This window comes from Pithys albifrons, chromosome 24 (genome assembly GCF_047495875.1).
Source record: "Pithys albifrons albifrons isolate INPA30051 chromosome 24, PitAlb_v1, whole genome shotgun sequence".
Taxonomy (NCBI): domain Eukaryota; kingdom Metazoa; phylum Chordata; class Aves; order Passeriformes; family Thamnophilidae; genus Pithys; species Pithys albifrons.
This window is the reverse complement of record NC_092481.1, coordinates 4,700,978-4,722,610: the sequence shown is the minus strand read 5'-3', so window position 1 is coordinate 4,722,610 and position 21,633 is coordinate 4,700,978. Positions and strand designations below refer to the sequence as shown.

The window sequence follows — 21,633 nt, the reverse complement described above, 5'->3', positions numbered from 1 at the left end:
TGTCAGTGCTGCAGGGCAGGCAGGCAGGCAGGGCAGGGGATCTTGTGCAGGCAAAAGGAAGTGAAGCCTCTGATTTCTGCCTTGGGTTGAGCTGGCAAAATGCCAGCTGCCCAATACAGAGTCAGTCTCCCTCCCCTGCACTGAGAAAAGGAAGAAAGGAAAATCCGTAACATTTCCCTCGGGTCCTACATCCCCCAGGATACCTGACTGGGAAAGGTGAGGTAAGAGCAGAGGTGCAGAGAAGCAGAAGCACCCAGAGACCCCTCAAGCACACACTCTGCAGACAACAGTAACTCACCCAGCTTGGTGCTTTGGGGATTTTAGAGCAGAAGCTCCAGACAGGGAATTTGTGTGGAGAGGACTTTGGAGGCAGCTTTGTGTGCAGTGCAACCCATGAGCATCAAAAAACCCTTCCATGGCCCTTAGACACTGGGAAAAACCATCCCACACAGGGAGAACTGGAGACCAGTCAGAGCTGTCCCACCCTGGCACAGGACCCCAACTCCATACCCTGCACTGCCTGCTCCTTGCTTCCCAATGGCTTCACTTTTCAAAGAATAATAAATACCAGCACACACCTTCATCCATTCCCTCTTTACTTCAGCTTAGCACCATTTGAGAGCAAAAATCAAGAGTGGGAATTCCATTTAAACAAAGGAAGATCATCCTGCCAGGAGTTTGTTTTGTTCTCTGCATTAGGAAGAAGCAGGTTGTTCTGAGCAGCTCCAGGTTACCTGAATACTGTGAATTTTCAAAAGCACTGACAGTTTTATCTCAGTTGTAGCTTTTGATCACATTTAGAACAGAGAGAAGCAGCCAGAGAACACCACAGCTGTGGCACCCTGAAAGCTCCAAACCCCTCTGCTCCGTGTTTGCTTTCCTTGCAGTGCAGATGCAATGACTACTGACAAGGTGTGAGCACTCAGTCCAACATTCCAACCAGTGTATTCACAAGACCTAATCAGGATAACAGAACAGACATTTGGCAATGATACAGCAGCACAGAGAGATCAAAAACGGGTTTTAATTATTTTTTTAATATTTTGTTTATTAACCTTGATATAACCCATCGACCTTATTAAACAAGGCCATGAACACCCACTTGAGTGCACAGGCACATGGTGCCCAGCTCCACCAGCTCCCAGTCCCAAGGGTTAGGAAGATTCCGGTTCCAAGCCATACTTCTGCCTCAGGATTTCAACTGTGGGTGTCAGTGCACTGTGGGGAAAACCACAACTGTCAGAACAAAAGGTATGGAGGATTAAACTGCATTTTCTGGGGAAGATCAGTGAGATGCAAAACTGCACTTAGAACCAAGGAGACCGTGAACTCCAGAAACTCCCAGTTTCACACAGAAGCTGTGATAAAGGGGAATTTGGAGAGCTCCTTAGGATTTCTGAGTGTGCTAGTAAGTTAAACAACATTAACAAGAAGGTGAGAAACAAAGCAAAGCATGACCTGCTCTCACTCGAAAGCTTTGTTTCATTTGAAGCAAAGCAAAAGGTTTAGCAGTGCTCACCAGCCAGGACGGATGATGGAGAACTTCCCCGCCACAGACAAGTCAACCACAGTCGACCCCAAGCGACACTCTGGGCTCTGGATGTCCCCTATGGGGCCTCCATCGATGACCAAGGACAACTGAGGCCACAGGTCCTGGAATTCCTGCAAGAGAGCTGTGGGTAACAGTCCTGATGGTGGTTTGTGAGTATCATTTAAAAAAAAAATTAAAATACAGCAACAGAGCAATCCTTGGTTTATTGGTAAAGCTGTGAGAGGGCCTGGGGCTCTGTGGAACTGCCCCAGTGCTGCCCCTGAGGGACAAAGGAACCTCACCGACACGGTCAGGGTGCTGCCCCGCGAGCTGATGTTGGCGCTTGTCAAAGCCAGTGGTCCTGAGCAGGCACGTGCCAGGTCCCTCATGAAGGGGTGGTTTGGAATACGAACACCAACCAGCTGCAAGGAAGGAGGAGGAGGGTTTTACACACAGAAACTGGTTTTAATTTTGCTTTGCCTGAAGCCCTCTTGGCTTAAAGCTGATGCTTTAGAGAATAAACACATTTACATCTGTTGAACCAGCACTAACATGAGATCTAAATCAGGTCCTAAGGCTGAGTTATGCCGTGTCCAGGTCAGTCCTGGCAAGCAGGACAGTACAGGGACCAGCCTGGGGGACAGGTGAGGACAAGCACCACAGCAGCAGAACCACACCAGCCCACTGCCCCCTAAGCCCCCAGATCCATCCTGTAGCCAAGACCTACCGATGTGAAGGGATTCAAGTCCTTATTTAGCTCTTCTGAACGCCGTAGAACCAGTGTCACCGGTCCGGGCAGCAGGTCCCGCAGCAGCTCGTCGGGCACGTTCACGTGGCAGTACCTGCAAGGGCGGAGGCAGGGGGGTCAGGGCAGGCACATCGGGCTTGGGGCAGCCCCGGCACGGCCTTTCCAACCCTTCCCTCCCTTCCACGGGGCTCCGCCGGGCTCTCCGTGTAGCCTCTCCCGCTGGTGGCCGGAGCTGGTCCTGGCGGGTTACCAGAGCGCACCTGTAAAGCCGCTCCACGTCGCCGAGGCAGATGGCGAGTGGCTTGTCGCCGTTCCGCCCCTTCAGGCTGTAGATGCTGCGCACGGCGGCCGAGTCCTGGGCCAGGCAGGCCACGCCGTACACCGTGTCCGTGGGCACCGCTACCAGCCCGCCCGCCTGCAGCGCGCCCGCCGCGGCCGCCACCGCCTCCCTCCAGCCTGCAAGACATCCAGGGGGTCAGCGGGGACACCCATCCCATCCAACCGCACCCCATCCCATCGCACCTCATCCCATCGCATCCCGTCCCGTCCCGTCATGTCCCATCCCATTCCATCCTATCCCATCCCCACCCGCGGTCCTCCCATCCTACCCCAGGTCCATCCTCCCGGTGCGCACCGTGCGGGTCGGACGGGAGCGGCACCGGCACCGGGTGAGCCCAGCCAGGCCTCGCCGCTCCCTCCGCCACCCGCGGTCCTCCCATCCTCCCCCCCGGTTCATCCTCTCGGTACGCACCGTGCGGATCAGGCGGGAGCGGCAGCGGCAGCGGCACCGGGCGAGCTCGGCCCGGCCCCGGCCCCGCCGCTCCCTCCGCCACCCGCGCCAGCGCCCGCGCCGCCCGCGCCATGCGGGGCCGCTTCCGAGCGCGGCGCCGGCACAGCACGCAACATCCCGGGGCGGAGCGGGGAGGAGAAGGGAGGAGCGGAGAGGAGCGGGGCGGTCCCGCCGCTGCCATGGCGACCGGCGGCGCGCGGGATGCGCGCACGGGAGGGATGGAGGTGGCGGGAGAGTGGCGGGACCCGCGGGGATCGCGGGTAACGGGGGAGGTCGGGAGGGACCGCGGGGTGATCGGGGGGTAAGGGGAGTAGGGAGGGGTACCCACGGCTCTGTCCGTGACCGCTGCCCCTCGCCGTGTCCCCCCGCAGGTTCCGGAGGACACCCGGATGCTGCGAGAGCTGCTGGAGCGGCGGCAGCGGCAGCTGCGGTCCCGCATCGCCGCCTGCGAGGAGCTGACGGCGGCGATGGCCGCGCTGCGGGCAGCGCTGAGCCCCGGACCCGGTCCGGGGGGCGGGGGACCCCGAAGAGCCCCCGCGGAACCCTGAAGAGCCCCGGGGGGACCGAAGGCTGCGCTCGGTTTGGGGCTCCGGGAGCGCCCGGGCGGTGCCGCGGGAACCCAAGGATGGATAATAAAGGCGACACCCGAGCCCCCGGCGCGGCCTTGGAGCTCGCTCGGTGTCGCTTTGCTGGTGCCTTATCGCGTTATTAAATGTACACTTTGAAATAAGGCTGGGCCTGCTCTGTGTCGTCTGGTCTGCATCGCCCGGGGTCAGGACCAGCCTCAGCCCACGCTCCAGAGGCACAAAAAGCTGGGGCAGCTGCTCAGCCCCTGCTCACAGCGACGGCCAGAGCCAGAGGCAGGAGCTGCGAAGGAACCGGCTCCGGGGTCCAGGCTGCAGCTCTGGGGTGGGTTCCAACCCCCCCCACACACCCCAGGGCAGCGGAGGGGGGGAAGGTGAAGGGCAGTGTTGGGAGAGGGAAGAGGCTGCAAAGGCAAACGCTGCCTTTCAGGGTTGGAATTCCACATCCCGATCTCTTCCTAAGGGGGCAGGGCAGGATGCTCACACTCCTCTCCCACAGAATACTGACAGGAAAAACTATTATAACACAATGTTTAAATAAGCATTTAATCAGGATTCCATTAGTATTAATATTGCTTTCAATTCCAAAAAGGTTAATTTCCACTTCTTTGCAGATATTTCAAAGTACAATATTAACTTCATACAAAATGAGCAATTAAGCAAACACCATTATTTCACATTCTTCAAAAAATACAAATTCATATTTACTCTTTTTTGGGTTTTGGAGATGCTCTTCCTTTGGAAGTACTGTACCTGTAACTAACATCTTCACATTGCTCAATGTAAGCACATTTGTTCCCATGTTTCAGAGTTAAATAAATTTCTTTATTACAATACACACATTCTTGAGAAACTGGGGTTTAGTTCAGCCACCTTCAAGGCCCCAGGGTGGAGCCAGGTTGGGCTTTGCCAGCACTGGGCTGGGGGAGGCAGAACAGAGCAGGGTCAGCCCGAGCAGTGGGAGGACAAGTCACAAACCAGAAACATCAGAAACGGCAACTATAGCACTGCAAACACACCCTCGAGTCTGCTGGGAAAGGTAATGTGAAAAAAAAATTGCAAAATTTTAAGAAAGAGTAGAAACTGCATTTATTTGAGAAAGTGTACACTGCATAATGAACCAAATTTTGGCCAGCTTCCACACCACCACAGCATGGGGTGGGGTCGTCACCTAGTTCCAAGAACACACACACTCAGACTATCTACACTACTACATAAATATCCAGTTTAATTTGCATTTCTCAGTGCAGACACAGAATCCAACTTCTAGAACATGTGATAGGTATCAAGACAAGACACAAAAAAGTAAAAAGTTCAGCCCTGTCCATGAATATTGACTACAGGTAACATTTATAAAAACTTCACGTTGCTTCCAAAATATGTTACGGAAAAAATAGTGTACAATTAAAAACTCTGCAGTCAGAAATTCATAGGGTTTATTAAAGACATGCTCTTCTTCTTTGCCTTACAGTCCAAACTGACTCCCAACTGTTCTGCCCAGCTAGCTCAGATCACTCATGCCAAGAACTTTTCACCCACAGATCTCAAATCATTTCACAGAGACAACTCCCCTGTCCTTGTTTCATGGGGAGGTTTTCTGTGCCTTGCCTGGTGTGTCCTGGCCAGTGGTGGAGGCGAGAACACGACACCAGACCTGGCCTGCTCTGCCCCACCACCCCGGCTGCCTCAGTTCAGGAACCAAGCCAGGAACAGCTGCTCATCTCCAACCACCCCCAAAGGACAACCACCCTCAGCTCAGCTCCCTCCTGCAGCTCCACATGGGTCGCTGGCTCCGGGTTATCCTGGAGCAGGAGTGCTGTAAACAGGTCACAGCGTTGCTGCAGGTCAAGGACAATGTTGTGGGTGGCTGTGGCCATGCCACCCCCAGGAAATAAGGCAGTAACAGGACATCAGAAAGCATCTCAAAGACAAATTTCAAAGGTGCAACATGCCTGTTTGAGAGCAGCTTGTCACTTGTGTTCCCACATGGGTGGGCAGGGTGGGGACAGGGGAGGAAAGACACACACTGAGGGACACAGTGTGTCCAACAGGAGTGACAAGCAGCCCCCAGAAAGCGTGAGAGAAAAGGCTGCTGAAGCACAGTGCTCTCAGTGGGGTATTTGCATAGATTGGACGTTTGCTAATGATGCATAATTTGTCTGGGGCATGGGGGAAGGGCAGCACGGCACCAACCACACCTGTTCTGTCAGACAGACACACACAGACCACGCAGGACAAGGATCTTTAGCTACAGGTATTGCACCAAGTTAAGTGCTCATCTTTGCACACCCCTGTTAACTTTTACTCAGAGCAAAAATAAACTTTGTGAAAGTATATACAAAAGAAATTGCAGCAATTGGGTTAAAGATAAAATAACCTAAAGTGCATTTTAGATACCAGTATGAGGTTCTGCAAACTAGTCTTCCTGGGCACACTCAGCACTACCCAAGTGCCCAACTCGTACTTTGTTCTGTGTAATTCAGTACCAGCATTCAATCAGTGCTGATTTTCCATCCCTCCACCACCTACAAGCATGAAAAGCAACTTCTCCAGCCTTCAGCTGCACACCAGGTCTGCTCACTCGGGTCCCTGCTCGGTGACCAGAGCTACCAACACTGGCAGCTCGACCCACTCTATATGTTTAAGCTTCTGCCCTCATCTAGAAACTGTGTGACCAAGTAAATCCCCACTAGTACAAACCAGCAAAAGCCTTATCACAGGTGACCCACAGCAGTGCAGTTTTGCTCTCTGACTGGTAACTGAAAGGGTTCATGCAGATTTTGCAGAGGTGGGCACTTAACAGGATGTGCCCTTTTCTGGGAATCCAATGCCTCACCAGATCTGCAATTCTCCCCTTTATTAACCACGTTACTGTGAATATGCCACACGCTGGGGCAGCAAGGGGAAGGCAGGAAATGTTCTGGCCTTGTGGAATCTCAGGGCTTTGCTGCAGCTGCCCTTGGATCTCCTCCCATCCCAGCCCGCCACCGACAGCCCCAGAGCACAACGTCTGATCCCACAGCACTGGGGATGATGCAAATGTGAAAACATCTCAGACACACAGCACAAACACTCTGGAAAGCAGATCAACGACGAACAACAAAAGCACACACCTGTACAACACAGTGGGGCAGGTGCACAGCCCATGCACTCAGAGAATCACACGCTCCTGCCTCATTACAAGCTCTAACCAGTTCTACCTGAATTGCAGCCTGCCTGATGCACCTACAAGAAGGCAACGGCAAACCCAATGCACCAAAGAGTCAGCAGGACACAGGGCTTTTCCTGAAACACACCAAAAGAAAACAGTAGCTGTGAAGAGAAACAGCAGACGCTGATCCCACACACTGCTGTCCATCACGACAGCTCCACACTGAGCTTCCCAGTTCAGAGACTTTGGTAGTTTCTTCTACTCATTTCTGTCACAAAAGAGTTCCTGAAGATGCTCTCTGGTCCAACCAAAAGAGTGTTTTAGGTTGACTAAGTCACAAGTAGCAAAAATAAAAATGCCTCCCTGAAGGCTTAGAAAAGGTTGCTAAATCCCTCAGCTGTCACAGTGCAGGCCACAAATGGGACACTCCCACATCATCAGTCTCCCCCAGGCACACACCCACACCCACTCACCCTCAAACACCCCTTCTGCACTACGCCAAAGGAAGGCATGAGGCCATGGCAGGGGCACCAGAGGGACCCCCACGCAGCTCCAGGCGCTGCTCATCCCCCTCCCAAGTGGAGCTCTGTGCACAAGAGCTGGCAGGAGACTCATCCCTGCAAGAGAAATCCCAGCCACACAGGCTTGGGACTATTTTTTTGTGTTCAAAGCAGTCCTTGCTGCTGTGCAACCCAACTGCAGCACAAAATGAAGCTGTAGGGGGAAAGCAAAGGGGTCCACATCTTGCTGCCCTCCAGGGATTGCCATTACAGGAACAAAACAAAATGTTTTGTTAACCTGTGTTTTGTGGGTGCAAACCTTGTTGCTGCAGGACCCACAATGACAGCACTGCCACACACTCAGAGGAAACACCACCATCATGTCTAGTGCCCCCAAGTTTGTCCCTGCAACTGCCAACACCGAGCACTCTGCCCTGGCACAGCCACATGGCATGTTCCAGGCATGGAGCACTCCTGGCTCACCCTCATGGAACACAGCTTCACCCTCCTGCATGGACTGAAAGCAGGTTGTCCAAGAAGGGGAAGTTCCCTTCAGCCCCTTTCCACCCATGCCAGGGCAGGACATTCCCAAGGGAATGGCACTAATGTCGCTGAAGCCACTGTCTTACCTCAGGGTGACAGTGGTGTCCTCAGGCTACAAGAGCAGGACACAGGAGGGTTTAAACACCTGCTGATCACCTGGCAGCACTCACAGGGCTCTCCCACACAGGTACAGAGAGCAGCTCTGATTAAACACAAAGAGTGAAAGATCTCTATCCACTAGAGTTTGCATTCCTAAGTTGAGTGCAGGGACACTCCCCACTAATTGGCTTACAGTCATTATCTTTGTATCTCACTAATGACAACACTGTAAACTGAATAAAGACTATTTAATATTCTTTCCTTTAACACAAGAAGACTGACAGCCAAAGCCAGAAAGATGGATAAAACACTATAAAATTACATCTCTTAAAATAATGCAGCATAAATAAACCATTTAGAATGAGACTGCATTTATTGCAACATTACAGGCTTTTTGGTGGAAGGGGGGTTTGGATTTGATTTACCCTGAGTAGGTTAGAATATAGACTCTTCAGTTCAATATGAAAAACTACTCTGCTGTGTAACATCTTTTAGTCAAGAAATAGCCCCGTGCACAAAAAGCTGGCATTGCAGTAGGCTGGAGACAGGCAGAAATTATATAGCTCACCAGGAAAAAAAGGAAACATTTATGGACAGTTGGAGGACAGACTCACTGAATTCAAAATGAATTTATGTTGAATCTTTCTGAAAATTTTCCTAGAGTTGTTCTTCACAAAAGATGAGAGTAACCAGCAAAGGCACCGTGCTCCTGATACAAAAGTCCCGGGGTTAGGATGATGATTTGTTACTGAACAGAGCCAAAGAAATCAAAAGAGCAGCAGGCACCAACCTGACCACACCTGGGACTCACTGCACCCTTTGGAGAGGCACAAGAAACACTCTGGAGCCGGAGCCAGGAACGGCTCCAACTGTGCTTCCATGTTGTGACACAGTGTCTGCAACACACTTGAGTCCTAATGGAATTAAATGAACAGATCTATCAGGGGAAAAAGGTACTTGTGCCCTGCTGAAAAAAACTCCCCCCAAGTTCCTGCAGGCTTTAGTAACAGCATTAGTACACAGCAAACCCAGGCACCAGCTCCCCATCAGGGATGTGACAATCGCATTTCCAATCACTTTGTAGGTAAATCCTCTCCCACAGCAATGCCATTTCCTGCCCCAGCAGCCTCCTTTCCTGGGCTCCCCTTTAGTGCATGGTTAGTATAGACATGAGAGGAGAAAATTAGAGACCCAAGAGGTTGTAACAAAGACCCACTTGCTGCCAGTACCTTAATCCCAAATGAAAGTGATGTGCAATTGGAGACAAACTAACCCCCCTTTTCCTTTTTAAAATCTTTTTGCACACAAGTAACCTTAACTTCTGTGTTCACATATGACAAGCAAAAGTGACAGACAGTGCAGCCAAAACAGTTCATATATAACTTAGATTTTTCTTTTTTTTTACCTTTTCTTTTTTTTAGATAGAATCTCAAAGGTGGATGTACCTGGGACGTGACTAAGATGACATCTGTGAAGCAGAAATAAGCCACAAAACTTCCAACGAAGAAGGAATAAGAATGGATCCTTCAGTTTCTGCTTCTAAGGAGAAGGGTTTTACCCTTCAGGTGCAAAGGAAAATCTGGAACATCTTCACTTAGAGAAGCTGCTATTCAAACCAATTTCTTCCTCACCCTGCAGTAGTGCTTCGATTGGAATTATATTAGACGGGGTTTCAGGGCTTTGGAGGGACAGGAAGTCTGATACATCCATGGCACTTAATGTTTCAGTCTGGGAGTCTGAAGGGTTAACTATCTGACTGCTCTGCCCACAGGAAGGAGGAGCTGAGGAGGAAGGAAAGGTCTGAGGCTGCAGCTGGGGTGCTGGCTGCTCCAAAGCTTTTGAATCAGGTGAGGAACATTCCTTCTTAACAGTGGTGGTGGCTTTGTCCTTGGCAGAGTCTCTGCAGGCACACTGGCACTGGCAGGCCTCCTCCTGCTTTATAATAATGACAGGAACACTGAGACCAATCTGCTGAACAGGGTTTCCTGAAGGTGAAACAAAGACAAAACACAATGGAACTACATAATTTCACAGCAGGGAGACAAACTGGGTTTGTTAAATTAGTTCAGTGTCACACTTACCTGTGTTGCCAGCTACTGGTAATGCAGTGGTAAAAAACACCTTTTCTACTACTTTTGGAACTTGTGGCTTTAAAGAAAAAAAAACAACAAGAAAAATGTGTGAATTAACTCCAGTCAAATTTCTACTGTTCAAATTCTCAACAGCTATACACATATTCCAAAGGGAACACACAGAAAAACTGGTCTAAGTTCTGGTTATCCCAAAATACTGTTTCAGTGATCCTAAAGATGGAGAGTATCCTCCTCTGCATGATGTGCTTGCTAACTCAGCTTGTGGGTTTTGACAACTGAACAAGTGAATTCCTAAACACTGCTGTGTGTGCTCCCACTGCCTGTACTTGCAGCCACTCACTTGTGTGCACCTGCAGCTGAGAGTCCAAAGTGACATCAACATTACCAAAGGGAAAACTCTTGAATTCTCAGCTATCCAAATTTACTGGAGAACCAGAAACATTCTCTTTTAAGAAACCATCCTTTTCATTACCTGTATCAGGCTACATTAGACAAGACATTACAAAATGCCTAAACACAGCCTTAACAGAATCTTTTGTGCTTCTATGTGCCAAAAGTAACAGATTAAGCCCCACACATATTATCCTCAGGTCAGGTGGTGCCCTGTTCTGGATAAACCAAGCTGATACCCACTGGCAGGAACACATCACTGCGGGAAAGAAGCAAGCAAGATTTCCCTGCACCCTGGGCTTTTCTGTGCTCTGTTTGTTTCTCTGTCTATTCCAGGGGCTGCACTGGTGACATGTTTCTACACAGTAACATGACAAGCATTACACAGCACTGCATCCTGGGGTTTATCTTAAGAGTTATGGGTTTGACCCTCTCCCTTTTCCAAAAGGGATGGCTTGAGCTGTTCCAAAGCCATGCTGGATGTACTGACCATTTGTTCCTGGCTTTGTGGTGAACCCGTGGCCCCATTTAAGATCCACTGCAAGTTCTGCTCTCCCATGACAATGCTGGACTGCAGAATGGCGGCGCTTGGAGAAGGAGTAATGGTTATAGTGGGGTTACTGGTCAGAACGGGGTTTGCACCAACAGGCACAGTCTGAACCACAGCTGGCAGGGGCTCAGCAGCGCTGGGGGCTGTGGGGGCAGGAGCCCCGGCAACCACGGACAGTCCCTGCACGATGGGCTGCGGCGGCGGCTGGGTGTGCTGCAGGAAGTCTTGGTGACTGGCTGCAAACTGTGTGCTGTGAGGAACAGGCACTTCTGGGGATTGTAAAACAGTTGCAGGGTTCCCAAATGCAGCTGGCTGTGAGCTGGGTGCTATGGAGGAGGGAGCAGCGGGTGCTGCCGAGGCTTGCAGTGCTGACTGTGTGGGCTCAGAGAGGCCGAGCTGCAGGACCAGGGGCAGGGACAGCGACGCTGCGTCTCCTGCTGGGGGAGGGACCGCAGCGACAGAGTCTGTGTCGCCGTTAAACCCTTCAATCAAGGCAGCTACCAGGAAAGAAACAGAAAAAACACAAACACATCAGTTCTCACAAGGTCTGAACAAGCAGCTTTTCCAATGAACTTATCAGCTAACTGATGGATTTCTGCCAAGTAAAGCATTACCGTGCTCCCATCTTCAGACCAGGGCTCAAAAACAACCCTAGGCAGTAAAATCTCAAAGTATGTGTCAGTTCAGGAAACTGGCACCACTGAGTCCGACACACAGTCTCATCAGCTCTCTCTGAGAAGCTTTTTATTATCTTGGTTGTGCAGTGACATCAAGAGAGAACCTTGAAAAGAGGCTGGTGTGGCTGTCTAAGAGCTCCAATGCAGGACAAGGTGCTGTGTCACCTCCCCTGTCACTGAGTGGCACATAGTCTGTGCACACAGTACATCCCAACACCAACCAACTTCAACACTGAAGTTGTTTTTGCTTCTTGGAATTACATTGGGCACAAAGCTTCAGTCTGAAATGCTAAATTCAGCACATACATGGAGAGCTGTCAAAACTTCTCTTACAGCAGTGCAGATACAACTGGTACCTGTCTGCTGAGAGTCATCCTGATTTGCAGTATGGTCTGGGCTCTGAAACATAGACTCAAAGATGCTTGCTGGTGAGATTGTGCTGAGGTCCTGTCCATGTGTCTGCCAAAGAGAAAACAAAGACAATGTTGTACTCAGCTCTCCAGAAACTCTGCAAAAACCCCAGTCAAGCGTGTGCATGTCAGAAACAATTCTCCAATGAACCAGCCACCTTCAGGTAAGGCAACTTATTTTACTCACCTGCTGTAAAATGACATTTAGTTTTCACTACCCATAATCAAATTTACCAACATAATATCTTACAAAAATAAATAACTCCTTCAAAAGTAAAATATATTCCTCTGCATCCACATTTAGTTTAACCCTTATTTCTTGTAGTACTCGGTCAGAAACAGAAATAGACATTCGTTTGGTCTTGGCTGCTTGCAGAACCTCTTCTAGACCAGAAAAAAAAAGTAGCTTTACTTAAGATTATATCCTGGACTATGCAATTCTAGTCAGCCACACTGCTCAAGGAACAGAACGTACACAAGAGCTGCACCCTGCTCCCACAAAATGGCAAAGTCTCCTCAGCATCTAATTTTCCCCTAAGTAAAATTTAAGCTCAGTAAACAGTTCCCAAGAAGCAAGAAAATTATTATGGCAAAATCAGATGCAGAGCCTTCAACAGCAGGTTGAAAGAAGCACTGCACAACCTGGAGTAAAAAAGCAAAACTCCAATGAGGATGAGGCAGTTCCAGGACAGTAACTCACTGGATTAGAGTTCTCCCGCAATTCTGAATCTGTTGATATGAGGCTTAAATCACTCAGACAAAGTGAGTGGCTTGTATCCTGTAAAAAAGAAAAAATAATCTGAGTTTATGTTATTAAAAGAATAATGTCAGAAATGTTTTAAATTACTTTTTAGAGTCCATACAACTTTGCCCACATATAATTTTTTTACCTATATGGAACTCGGGTCTCAGTTCTAAAAATCAAAGGAGCAAGATTTCTAAGCAAAGGATATTTAGTAGCTATCAAGGATTCTAAACATCTCTGTCACATTACTTCCAAAAAGTCATATAACCTAGAATTTTAAATTAGCACAGGAAGAAATCAGCCTATAGAAAATAAAAAGTTTAAACCTTCACAGTTAGTTTCTGTTTTACTTCACACACTTATCCCACAGTAGTGATTCCAACCAAAGCACACACAGGAAGAGCAGGCTGATGGATACAACTGCCCATGGCGTGTTGGCAAAGCCAGTACTTACAACCCCCTTTGAAAATCCCAGTCTTAAATGTTATACCTCTAGAACAAGCTGCAGATCAAATGATGTCTTCCCTAAGGTATGGTTTATAACAACTTAATATAGAAGCACTAGGCAGAAGTGCTACTAACCTCAGAAACGTTGTTATTGGGAAGTGCATTATAGGTATGTCCCTTCTCATGACCTTTCATGTGACTCTTGAGACTGTACTGGGTACTGAAAGTCTTCTCACAGCCATTGCTGGGACAGAAGAAGGGTTTCTCCCCTACAGGCAGCACAAAACACATTTAATAGACTTACAAACATCCTATAAGACAAGATAAAGCACCCAGGAGGGCAGTAATATTTCACACAAACAAAACACTTAATGCCCCTTCATGCATTCATCATTCCTGGAGGTGAAGGCTTCCATTTCACCACGGGAACTGACACACAACACAGTATTTAATTGTTATGCATCATTACTGGCACATTTGTGAAACACATCCATTAAATTCAGGACCTGTCAAGCATAAATATAACTGCTTAAATGTAATACTGGGATTGGCCTGATGGAGATACAGGAGTTTGCACTTGGCCTTCTAAATCTCATGAGGTTCCACCTGGGCACACTCTTCCAGCCTGCAAAGGTCCCCCTAAATGCTGTCCTCTCCTTCATGCATGTCACCTGAGCCACTCACTCAGTGCCCCCCCTCTAGTATATGTAACTATAAATTCATATTAAGATTTGGAGTGTTAGTATAAACTGAATGAGCTCATAAAAAAAACAAACAACCCCTTAGGACTTACCAGTATGTGTCCTAACATGTGTTTTGAGGTGGTGGCTTGCAGCAAAAGCCTTCCCACAGCCATCATGCTCACACCTGAATGAGGCATCACAGGAGAGTCAGCATCAGCCTGATTTGATGCATTAGCTACAACCTTAGATCATGCTTTGCACAGTCTCAGGACTCTGAAAAGCAGCCCCAAAGCTAAACTGTGCCAGCAATAAGGCACCTCCCAGCAACTGCTGTGCATTCTACACAGGGCTTTGAGCAGGACTTTAAAATCCAAGCATGAAGTCAGCATTTGAGAGGCCTCCTTCATGGAATACACCCATTTTGCATCCCAGCAAAGAGCAGCAATGTGCTTTAAAAGATGCTTACCATGGCATATGTTTACATTTAAAAAAATGCCTTGACTATTCCCATCTTTTAGGACATTCTCTGCACCCACCATTACAGGCAGCTGTGGGAGCTCGAAACCAACCATGCTCCAGTGCCAGCCAGCCACCCTAAGTTCTCTCTCACAAGAACACCTTTCCATTCAGAGCAGTAGCAACTGCCTTTTGGCACAGGTACCCCATTACCTGAGACCCAAAGAAGCCAGAATTGCCACCCAGCAAACTCACCGAAATGGCTTTTCTCCTGTGTGTGTTCGAATGTGCTTCCTCAGGTCGCTGTGCGTTGTGAAGTACTTGCTGCAGCCTTCTGATTCACAGTTAAATGTTTTCCCTGTGTGAAGCCTTTGATGTGCTTTCAACCTGAAAAACATGCCAAAAAAAATCCCTCTTAGGACTGGTAGGATGAGACAGCCCTGGCCTGAGGCGAGCAAGCCATTCCTTCAAATGTACAGGACAGGATCAAAGGCCCAACATATCCTGAGCAGAAGGTAATGAGCTCATGAAAGTGACTGCTATCAGTTCCAAAGTCCTCCAGCAAGTCTGAGAATCTCTTGTGTTCATGCACCAACCTCAGTGCTACTGGAATATAAAGAAGTTAAGCTTGTTACCACAGTTCTGCCATCCTACTCTTGGGACAGCATTGCCGTATTTGAGGGGTTTATATTATACCTGTACCTGGAAGAAGTAAAACAACTGTATTCAGACAGAAAGTAGATGCCACTTGAGAACAGCAACAGCCACACCTACAACTGAACTTGATGGAGCCTTTGCATCTGTACAGTGTTGAACGCCCTCTCACCTGTACAGTGTGTTGAACGCCCTCTCACCTGTACAGTGTGTTGAACGCCCTCTCACCTGTACAGTGTGTTGAACGCCCTCTCACCTGTACAGTGTGTTGAACGCCCTCTCACCTGTACAGTGTGTTGAATGCCTTCTCACAGCCCTGCACATCACACTCGAATGGCTTCTCCTTGGTGTGCACTCGGACGTGGATTTTGAGGCTGTAGGAGGTGAGGAAGGCCTTGCCACAGCCCTCCTGGTTGCAGACAAAGGTGTACTCCCCACGGTGGGTTTTCTGGTGCGTGCGCAGGTTGCCGGCGGTGCTGTAGGTGCGGGGACAGCCCTCAAAGGTGCACTGGTAGCGCTTCACCTAGTTAGGGACAAAATGCTGCATTGCTTAGTAACTTTTAATCATTTCTGGAACCGAGGCAGAGGAGAACTGCAGTCAGACATCAAAGACAACGCAACAGATTTTGACCCCGAAGCCCAGGAAGGAAAAATTTATTGCTGTTCAATTCCCAGATAACGTTTCTGCCGCGCTCTGTGAGGAAGGAGTGGCACACAGGGAGGCAGCTGGCCCTGCAGAACAGGAATATAACAGAAGGGGGAAAAGGAAGAACATAATTCAAAAGGTTTCTAGCTAAAAATCTGATAAAATAGTTGGAAAGGACATTAGGGGGCCAGCAAGCCTGTCCACTAACCCCATGTGTGGCGCCTGCATTTCACTCTGGCACTCCCAGCAGAGCTACTTCCTTGTGGAGAGGGGAGACAAGGAAAAATGTACTGTCACAACCCTCAAAACCCCTGCCCCGTGTGCTGGATTCCCAACAACATCTCGAATGAGAAACACAGGTTTCATTACCTCTCATGATTTAACCATCAGTCCATTTATTACTTCAATGTACCCCAAAACAGCCTTCACTGAGCTTTGTTCTCCTCTTCTGTGGTCACTGAAACACTGAGTGCCCGAAGTGTAACAGAGCAGACCAGGTGCTTTACACCCAAGGACTGGTGTCACAGATTTCCCAGCCAGCCACCAAGATCCCCAGCACAGTTTCACATGGAACTAGTTTTGGTACCTTCCCCCCTTCTGCAACAGGCACAAGGGAATATGTAGAAGCTTCCAGTGTGCAAGTGGTAACACCCAATGAAACCTCATCCTCTCTTGTGAAGTGGAGGGAATAGGTCACCTGATCTGCCTGAAAAAATTTATCCTCACCACTATCAGACTGATGGCTTTTCTTTGACTGTTGCAGTTCAAAAACCTCAACATCAGAAGTGATCAAGGAGCCTGAGAAAGGACTTGGCAAGTCACAGCAGGCATAATTTGGGTTCTAGACAACTCTCCAAAAGGAAGGAGGAATAGTTTTCCAGTTACTTCCAACCTATTTTGTAGGAGACAAAACTGTCATCAAGAACATTCTTTCATGTATCTCTTGTTGCTCCTACAACAGACTGGCATCCACCTTCCCCTTCTCTCAATAAAACCTTCATATTTGGAGAACATTAAAGCAGGTGAGACATACAAGGGACCTTTACACAAAGCACAGAGATATTGTGATGTGCTGGGTTTGGCTGGGGTAGAGTTAATTTTCTTCCCAGCATGGGGCATGTTGTGGATTTGTGCTGAACACAGGAGTGATAACACAGAGATGGATTTTTTTAGTGCTTCTCATTCTGCCCTGCCAGGGAGGGGCTGGGGGAGCACAGGGAGGGGACACAGCTGGGACAGCTGACCCAAAGTGATCCAGGAATATCCCAGACCACGTGATGTCACGCTCAGTACATGGAACTGGGGAAGGAGGAGGAAAGGGGACATTTTGTGCTCCCAAGTCTCTGTTAGGTGTGCCAGAGCCCAACTGTCCTGGGCATGGCTGAGCTCCTGCCCTCCAGGGGAAGTGGGGAATTCATCCCTTCACGTTTTCATCTGGTCACTCAGCATTCTTAGATGCACCAATCAGAGAAGGCAACAGACATTTCACTGTAAAGCAACTTGCTCTTAATTTATAATCCAAATCAGGAAGAAGTTACCCATAAATGCCCAAGCACTACAGCACAGTTACAAGACAAATGGGAAGTTTGGTTGTGCTGAGTCAGCCACAACACAGGAGCACAGACCAGTAACACACCAAGCTCAGGAAGCACATTTTATTGGATCAGAAGGGGTACATTACCCTCCCCAGGGATCACCAGATCCACTACAACTTGCCTGTCAGTACTGATGTAAATGTTCCCTGTTAGAACTTTCAGGCAGCTGGAAGTTAACACTTTACAGGACACTCTCCACGGTATTTCCCATGGAACACAAGGGAGGGGTCTGCTAAGCTTTCTAGGTATTTACATTTAGGTCTAGAAGAAAATGGGGAATATTAAATACAGATTAAGGCTTTGGTGTCAACTGTCACTGCCCATATGTACAGGTTTAATGACCTGAACTCTGACAAAGGCCTTGCAGGGCTCCCCCTCCCTCACAGCCTAAACCTTCATTTCACAAATCCCTCCAGCACTCCACAGGCAGCAGCCGATTCCGAGCAAAACAAACCTTTCTGTGAAGCACCGAAGCATTTAATTCTCTTTTCACAGCAGCACATCAAATGGGCACTTGTTATACACACAAAATCATCAGAGACTGGTTTGAAAGCCTTGTAGGTACAGTAAGGAAGAGCTTCAGGCTCTCTCAGCACTCAGGCACAACAGAAAACAAACAAGGCAGCACAGGCCAAGCCCGGACAGCAGGACAAGGACGAGGTGCTTTGAGGCCAAAGGCTGTGGCTTTTGGCCAAGGGACAGTGAGCTGCTGCCTCTGCAGGGACACAGGGGACGCTGCAGAGCTGTAATCCAGCATTTACCTCAAACAGGAACTTGTGCAATAACCAAGAGGACTGGGGCAACCTGACACCCTGGACCAAAGTCTACAGTAACTGCTCAGTTCGCCTTTAACTCCTCCTGAGCTTACAACATTCCCCCTAAATGGCTGATTTTTCTGTGTCATTGAAACAAGAATTAGTGAATTTGAAATATAAAAGTGTAATCACATTTGTTCTTAGCAACAGAATTACAGTGAGTGATGTATAAGGAAACAAAAAGTTAAAGGTAACTAAAGAGCAAAACACCCTTTGGCTTCACAAATATCTAAGACTGACATGAAAATTCAAGACTTTAAAATAATTATCTCAAGTGTTAGAACTGCTGCAGATGTTTTGGAAGTACAAAAGAACTGGGCTGCTGACTTTCAGAGATGAGCCAGATGTTCAGAGGGTTTAGAGCTTTCCCCTCCCCATCTCCAGACAAATCAGGCCTTTGAAACAGCAGGACAAAAAGGCCTTTCACAAGATGGAAGAGACACACGTGCTCGGGGCCCACTGCCAGTGTCCTCTGGGAAGTTAATTCCAGAAGTGCAAAACAAACTCAGATGAAGGATTTTATTGGGAAATTCCAGGTCTTACATGCCTTCTCTAAAAAGGAGGGGGTGAAAAAATAAGGCAAATTTAATTGCACGTGCAGCCAGTGACCCTGTTGAGCTGCCACCCCCTGCTCTGTGTCCCACAGAGAGGACAGAAAGTACCGACATGACCAAGAAAGTGAAACACTCCAGAGAAACTGAAACTCTCCAGCAGCCACAGGGGCTGCAGCAGCTGCTGACATGAGGAACTGACAAAAGAAGACCCAAATGGGCTGGCTGGACATGCCTCGGTCCAGAACTTCCCCAGAACTGCAGAGCTGACCCTGGCCAGCCCCATTTCCTCACCATGATAACAACGGCTCTGAGGTGAGGGGAATCACCCAGTGGCACAGCCAGGGCTCAGGGGGCACAGCCAGGGCACACCCAGGGCTCAGGGGGCACTGCCAGGGCACAGCCAGGGCTCACGGGGCACTGCCACAGCTCACGGGGCACTGCCAGGGCACAGCCAGGGCTCAGGGGGCACAGTCAGGGCTCACGGGGCACAGCCAGGGCACAGCCAGGGCTCACGGGGCACTGCCAGAACTCACGGGGCACTGCCAGGGCTCGGGGGGACACTGCTAGGGCTCGGGGGGACACTGCCAGGGCTCATGGGGCACTGCCAGGGCTCAGGGGGCACTGCCAGGGCTCGGGGGGGCACTGCCAGGGCTCGGGGGGGCACTGCCAGGGCTCGGGGGGGCACAGCTCAGTGCCCTCTCTCTCTCATTCTCTCTCACTCACACAAGGAGTTGATGCCGCTGCCACTGCCACAGACACTTGGACACATCACCCCTTGCCTAAGTCAGAAGGACAAAAAAGGAGCACCCTGTGCTGGTGTCACAGCCAACTTTACTCTGCTCTTGCACCCAAAAAGCAAGAAGCCCAGGATAAACTCTCACCACTGTGTGTGCAGGCAAAACTCATTACAGAAACAGAATTAATGAGTAAACTCCATTTAAACTGTGTAGGCTGAACTGAGCTTTCAAAATACAACAGAAGGCACCTAAATGTCTCCCTTATTTTCTTCTCTGTTTCCCTGTGAGTGACACAATAAAACTAGAAGTAATTTAAAGTCTGGCATCTCAAGTTTGGTCCTCCAGCTCCCACCAACAGCCTGGCCCTTAAGTGTGGCCTGGATGTGCCTCTGGAGAACGTGGTCAAGCAAAGAGCAGCAGAGCTCAGAGCGTTGCAGTTACCTCTGAACTCAGGAAACAGTGACCCAACCAGAAGAAAAGCAAGTCAACAAAATCACACACACCACTGGCAAATAACGTGTCAGTGCCACACCCTTCTGCCATCCAGTGTCTCAAAGTGCCTCCTGGCAGGTTCCCACGCGGTGTCAAGAGGGAAAAGGGACAGCCCTGGCACCTGGGGCCAAGAGCCAGAGCAGATTTAGTGGAGAGCAACTCACTCTACTGCACAAAAACCTTGGAGAACAAGCAAAACTCCTGCCCGTCCTCCAGCAAACAGCTTTGGAAAAAAACACATTGTCAAACCTTTGAGATCACCAGGTGAAAAGCCCTGCCAAGAAGCACAACCCCAGAATGCCCCCTGGCTACTCACTTCCTTGAGCTTGGTTTCTGGGCACTCAGACTGCAGAGTGAGTGTTGCTCCTTCGATGTTCCTCGGCATGGGGGTTGACCCAGGATTTATGGTCAGGTGAATCTGATCTGGAGAGATAATGTGCTGCACATAACCCTGGGACATTCCTTCATGATCTGCTATTAAATGAAATCCTTCTTCGTGACCCTCCGGTAGAAAAGGCAAGTGATCCCCGCACTGTCCTTCATCCTCCTCCTCCTCCAGCACGCTGTGGTCCTGCTCTATGAGCACCGTTGTCCTGTCATAGACCGTCCCGGAGGAGGAGGGCACGAGCCCGTTTTTGTCAGCGAACCTCATCATACTCTCATCCTGCGCTAGATCGTCCTCCTCCACCTCATAGTACACGACGTTGCCCTCGGGGCTGTTCTCGCCCATGGCTCCGCGCCTCCCTGCGCGCTACCGCGAGCTCCGGCCGCAGCGGCTCATCTGCAAACACAAGCACGGGCGGCGGGTCAAGCGGAGCCCCGGGGCCAGGCCAGGCCAGGCCGGGCCGGGCCGGGCCGGGCCGGGCCGGGCCGGGCCGAGCGCCGCCATCCCCGCCCCAAGCGCGGCTCTACTCCCGCCCAACCCAGCGCCACGCAGAGCAGCTCCGGGGGTGCCACTTGAGCCTCGGAGCCGCCCCGGTAGGGCTGCCCCGGTCCGAGCCCTCCGCGGTTCCCCCCACGCTCACCGGGTGCCGGCGGCGGCTCCTTCCCCGCCCCAGCGGCACCATGATCGCCGCCGCTGCACTTCCGCTTCCGACCGCGCGCCGCCCGCCGGGAGCGCCGCGCCCGCCGCGGGGACTGACGGGAGGGGAGCGCAGCACCCCCTGGCGGCGGGCGAGGCCCCAAAGCGCCAACAGGGCCCGGAGCGGGTTCTTGTTCCATCGCCAAAATCCCGACTTTTCATAGAACATAGAATGGATTGGGTTGGAAGAGACCTCTGAGATCATCAAGTCCAACCCTTGATCCAACCCCACTGTGATCACCAGCCCAGGGCACTCCGTGCCCTGGGCTGGTGATCACAGTAGGGTTGGATCAAGACATGGTGGATTCTCACAGTGGGGTTGGATCAAGACATGGTGGATTCTCACTCAGTGACACATCCACAGAATCACAGAATTATAGAATTGATTGGGTTGGAAAAGACCTCCGAGATCATCAAGTCCAACCCTTGGTCCAACTCCAGTCCCTTTACCAGATCATGGCACTCAGTGCCACGGCCAAGCTCACCTTAAAAACCTCCAGGGATGGGGAATCCACCCCCTCTCTGGGCAGCCCATTCCAATGCCTGACCACTCTCTCTGTAAAGAACTTCTTCCTGACATCCAACCTAAACCTCCCCTGGCAGAGCTTGTGCCCATCGTGCCCCCTTGTCCTATTGCTGAGTGCCTGGGAGAAGAGACCAAC

The 21,633-nt window shown here is 50.1% G+C and overlaps 2 protein-coding genes across 2 annotated transcripts; both read right to left on the bottom strand.

The window, feature by feature from the left end:
• Positions 1-606: 606 nt before the first annotated feature.
• YRDC (yrdC N6-threonylcarbamoyltransferase domain containing) lies at positions 607-3,177 on the bottom strand. The gene is made up of 6 exons (XM_071576715.1): positions 3,031-3,177; positions 2,540-2,735; positions 2,259-2,373; positions 1,834-1,953; positions 1,520-1,662; positions 607-1,218 (listed from the first exon to the last, which is right to left on the bottom strand). The coding sequence occupies exons 1-6, from the start codon at positions 3,140-3,142 to the stop codon at positions 1,155-1,157; spliced, it is 750 nt and encodes a 249-aa protein (XP_071432816.1). The 5' UTR covers positions 3,143-3,177; the 3' UTR covers positions 607-1,154.
• A 1,540-nt stretch (positions 3,178-4,717) lies between these two features.
• Positions 4,718-20,984, bottom strand: MTF1 (metal regulatory transcription factor 1). The gene is made up of 11 exons (XM_071576719.1): positions 20,916-20,984; positions 20,207-20,671; positions 15,336-15,574; positions 14,653-14,784; positions 14,052-14,125; positions 13,394-13,527; positions 12,767-12,844; positions 12,013-12,115; positions 10,920-11,476; positions 10,028-10,094; positions 4,718-9,931 (listed from the first exon to the last, which is right to left on the bottom strand). The coding sequence occupies exons 2-11, from the start codon at positions 20,618-20,620 to the stop codon at positions 9,537-9,539; spliced, it is 2,193 nt and encodes a 730-aa protein (XP_071432820.1). The 5' UTR covers positions 20,621-20,671; positions 20,916-20,984; the 3' UTR covers positions 4,718-9,536.
• Between the last annotated feature and the right edge of the window lie 649 nt (positions 20,985-21,633).

Bases quoted from the DNA above. Each gene is read 5' to 3' on its own strand.
- YRDC (XM_071576715.1), bottom strand. From the start codon at position 3,142: ATGGCGCGGGCGGCGCGGGCGCTGGCGCGGGTGGCGGAGGGAGCGGCG. The intron at 1,663-1,833 runs GTGAGGTTCCTT...GCTCTCTTGCAG, and splicing joins GCAGCACCCTGACCGTGTCG to GAATTCCAGGACCTGTGGCC. The intron at 1,219-1,519 runs GTGAGCACTGCT...TTTTCCCCACAG, and splicing joins TCCATCATCCGTCCTGGCTG to TGCACTGACACCCACAGTTG.
- MTF1 (XM_071576719.1), bottom strand. From the start codon at position 20,620: ATGGGCGAGAACAGCCCCGAGGGCAACGTCGTGTACTATGAGGTGGAG. The intron at 15,575-20,206 runs GTGAGTAGCCAG...GTCCCTAACTAG, and splicing joins CAGAAACCAAGCTCAAGGAA to GTGAAGCGCTACCAGTGCAC. The intron at 11,477-12,012 runs GTACCAGTTGTA...CTTTCCTGGTAG, and splicing joins GGATGACTCTCAGCAGACAG to CTGCCTTGATTGAAGGGTTT.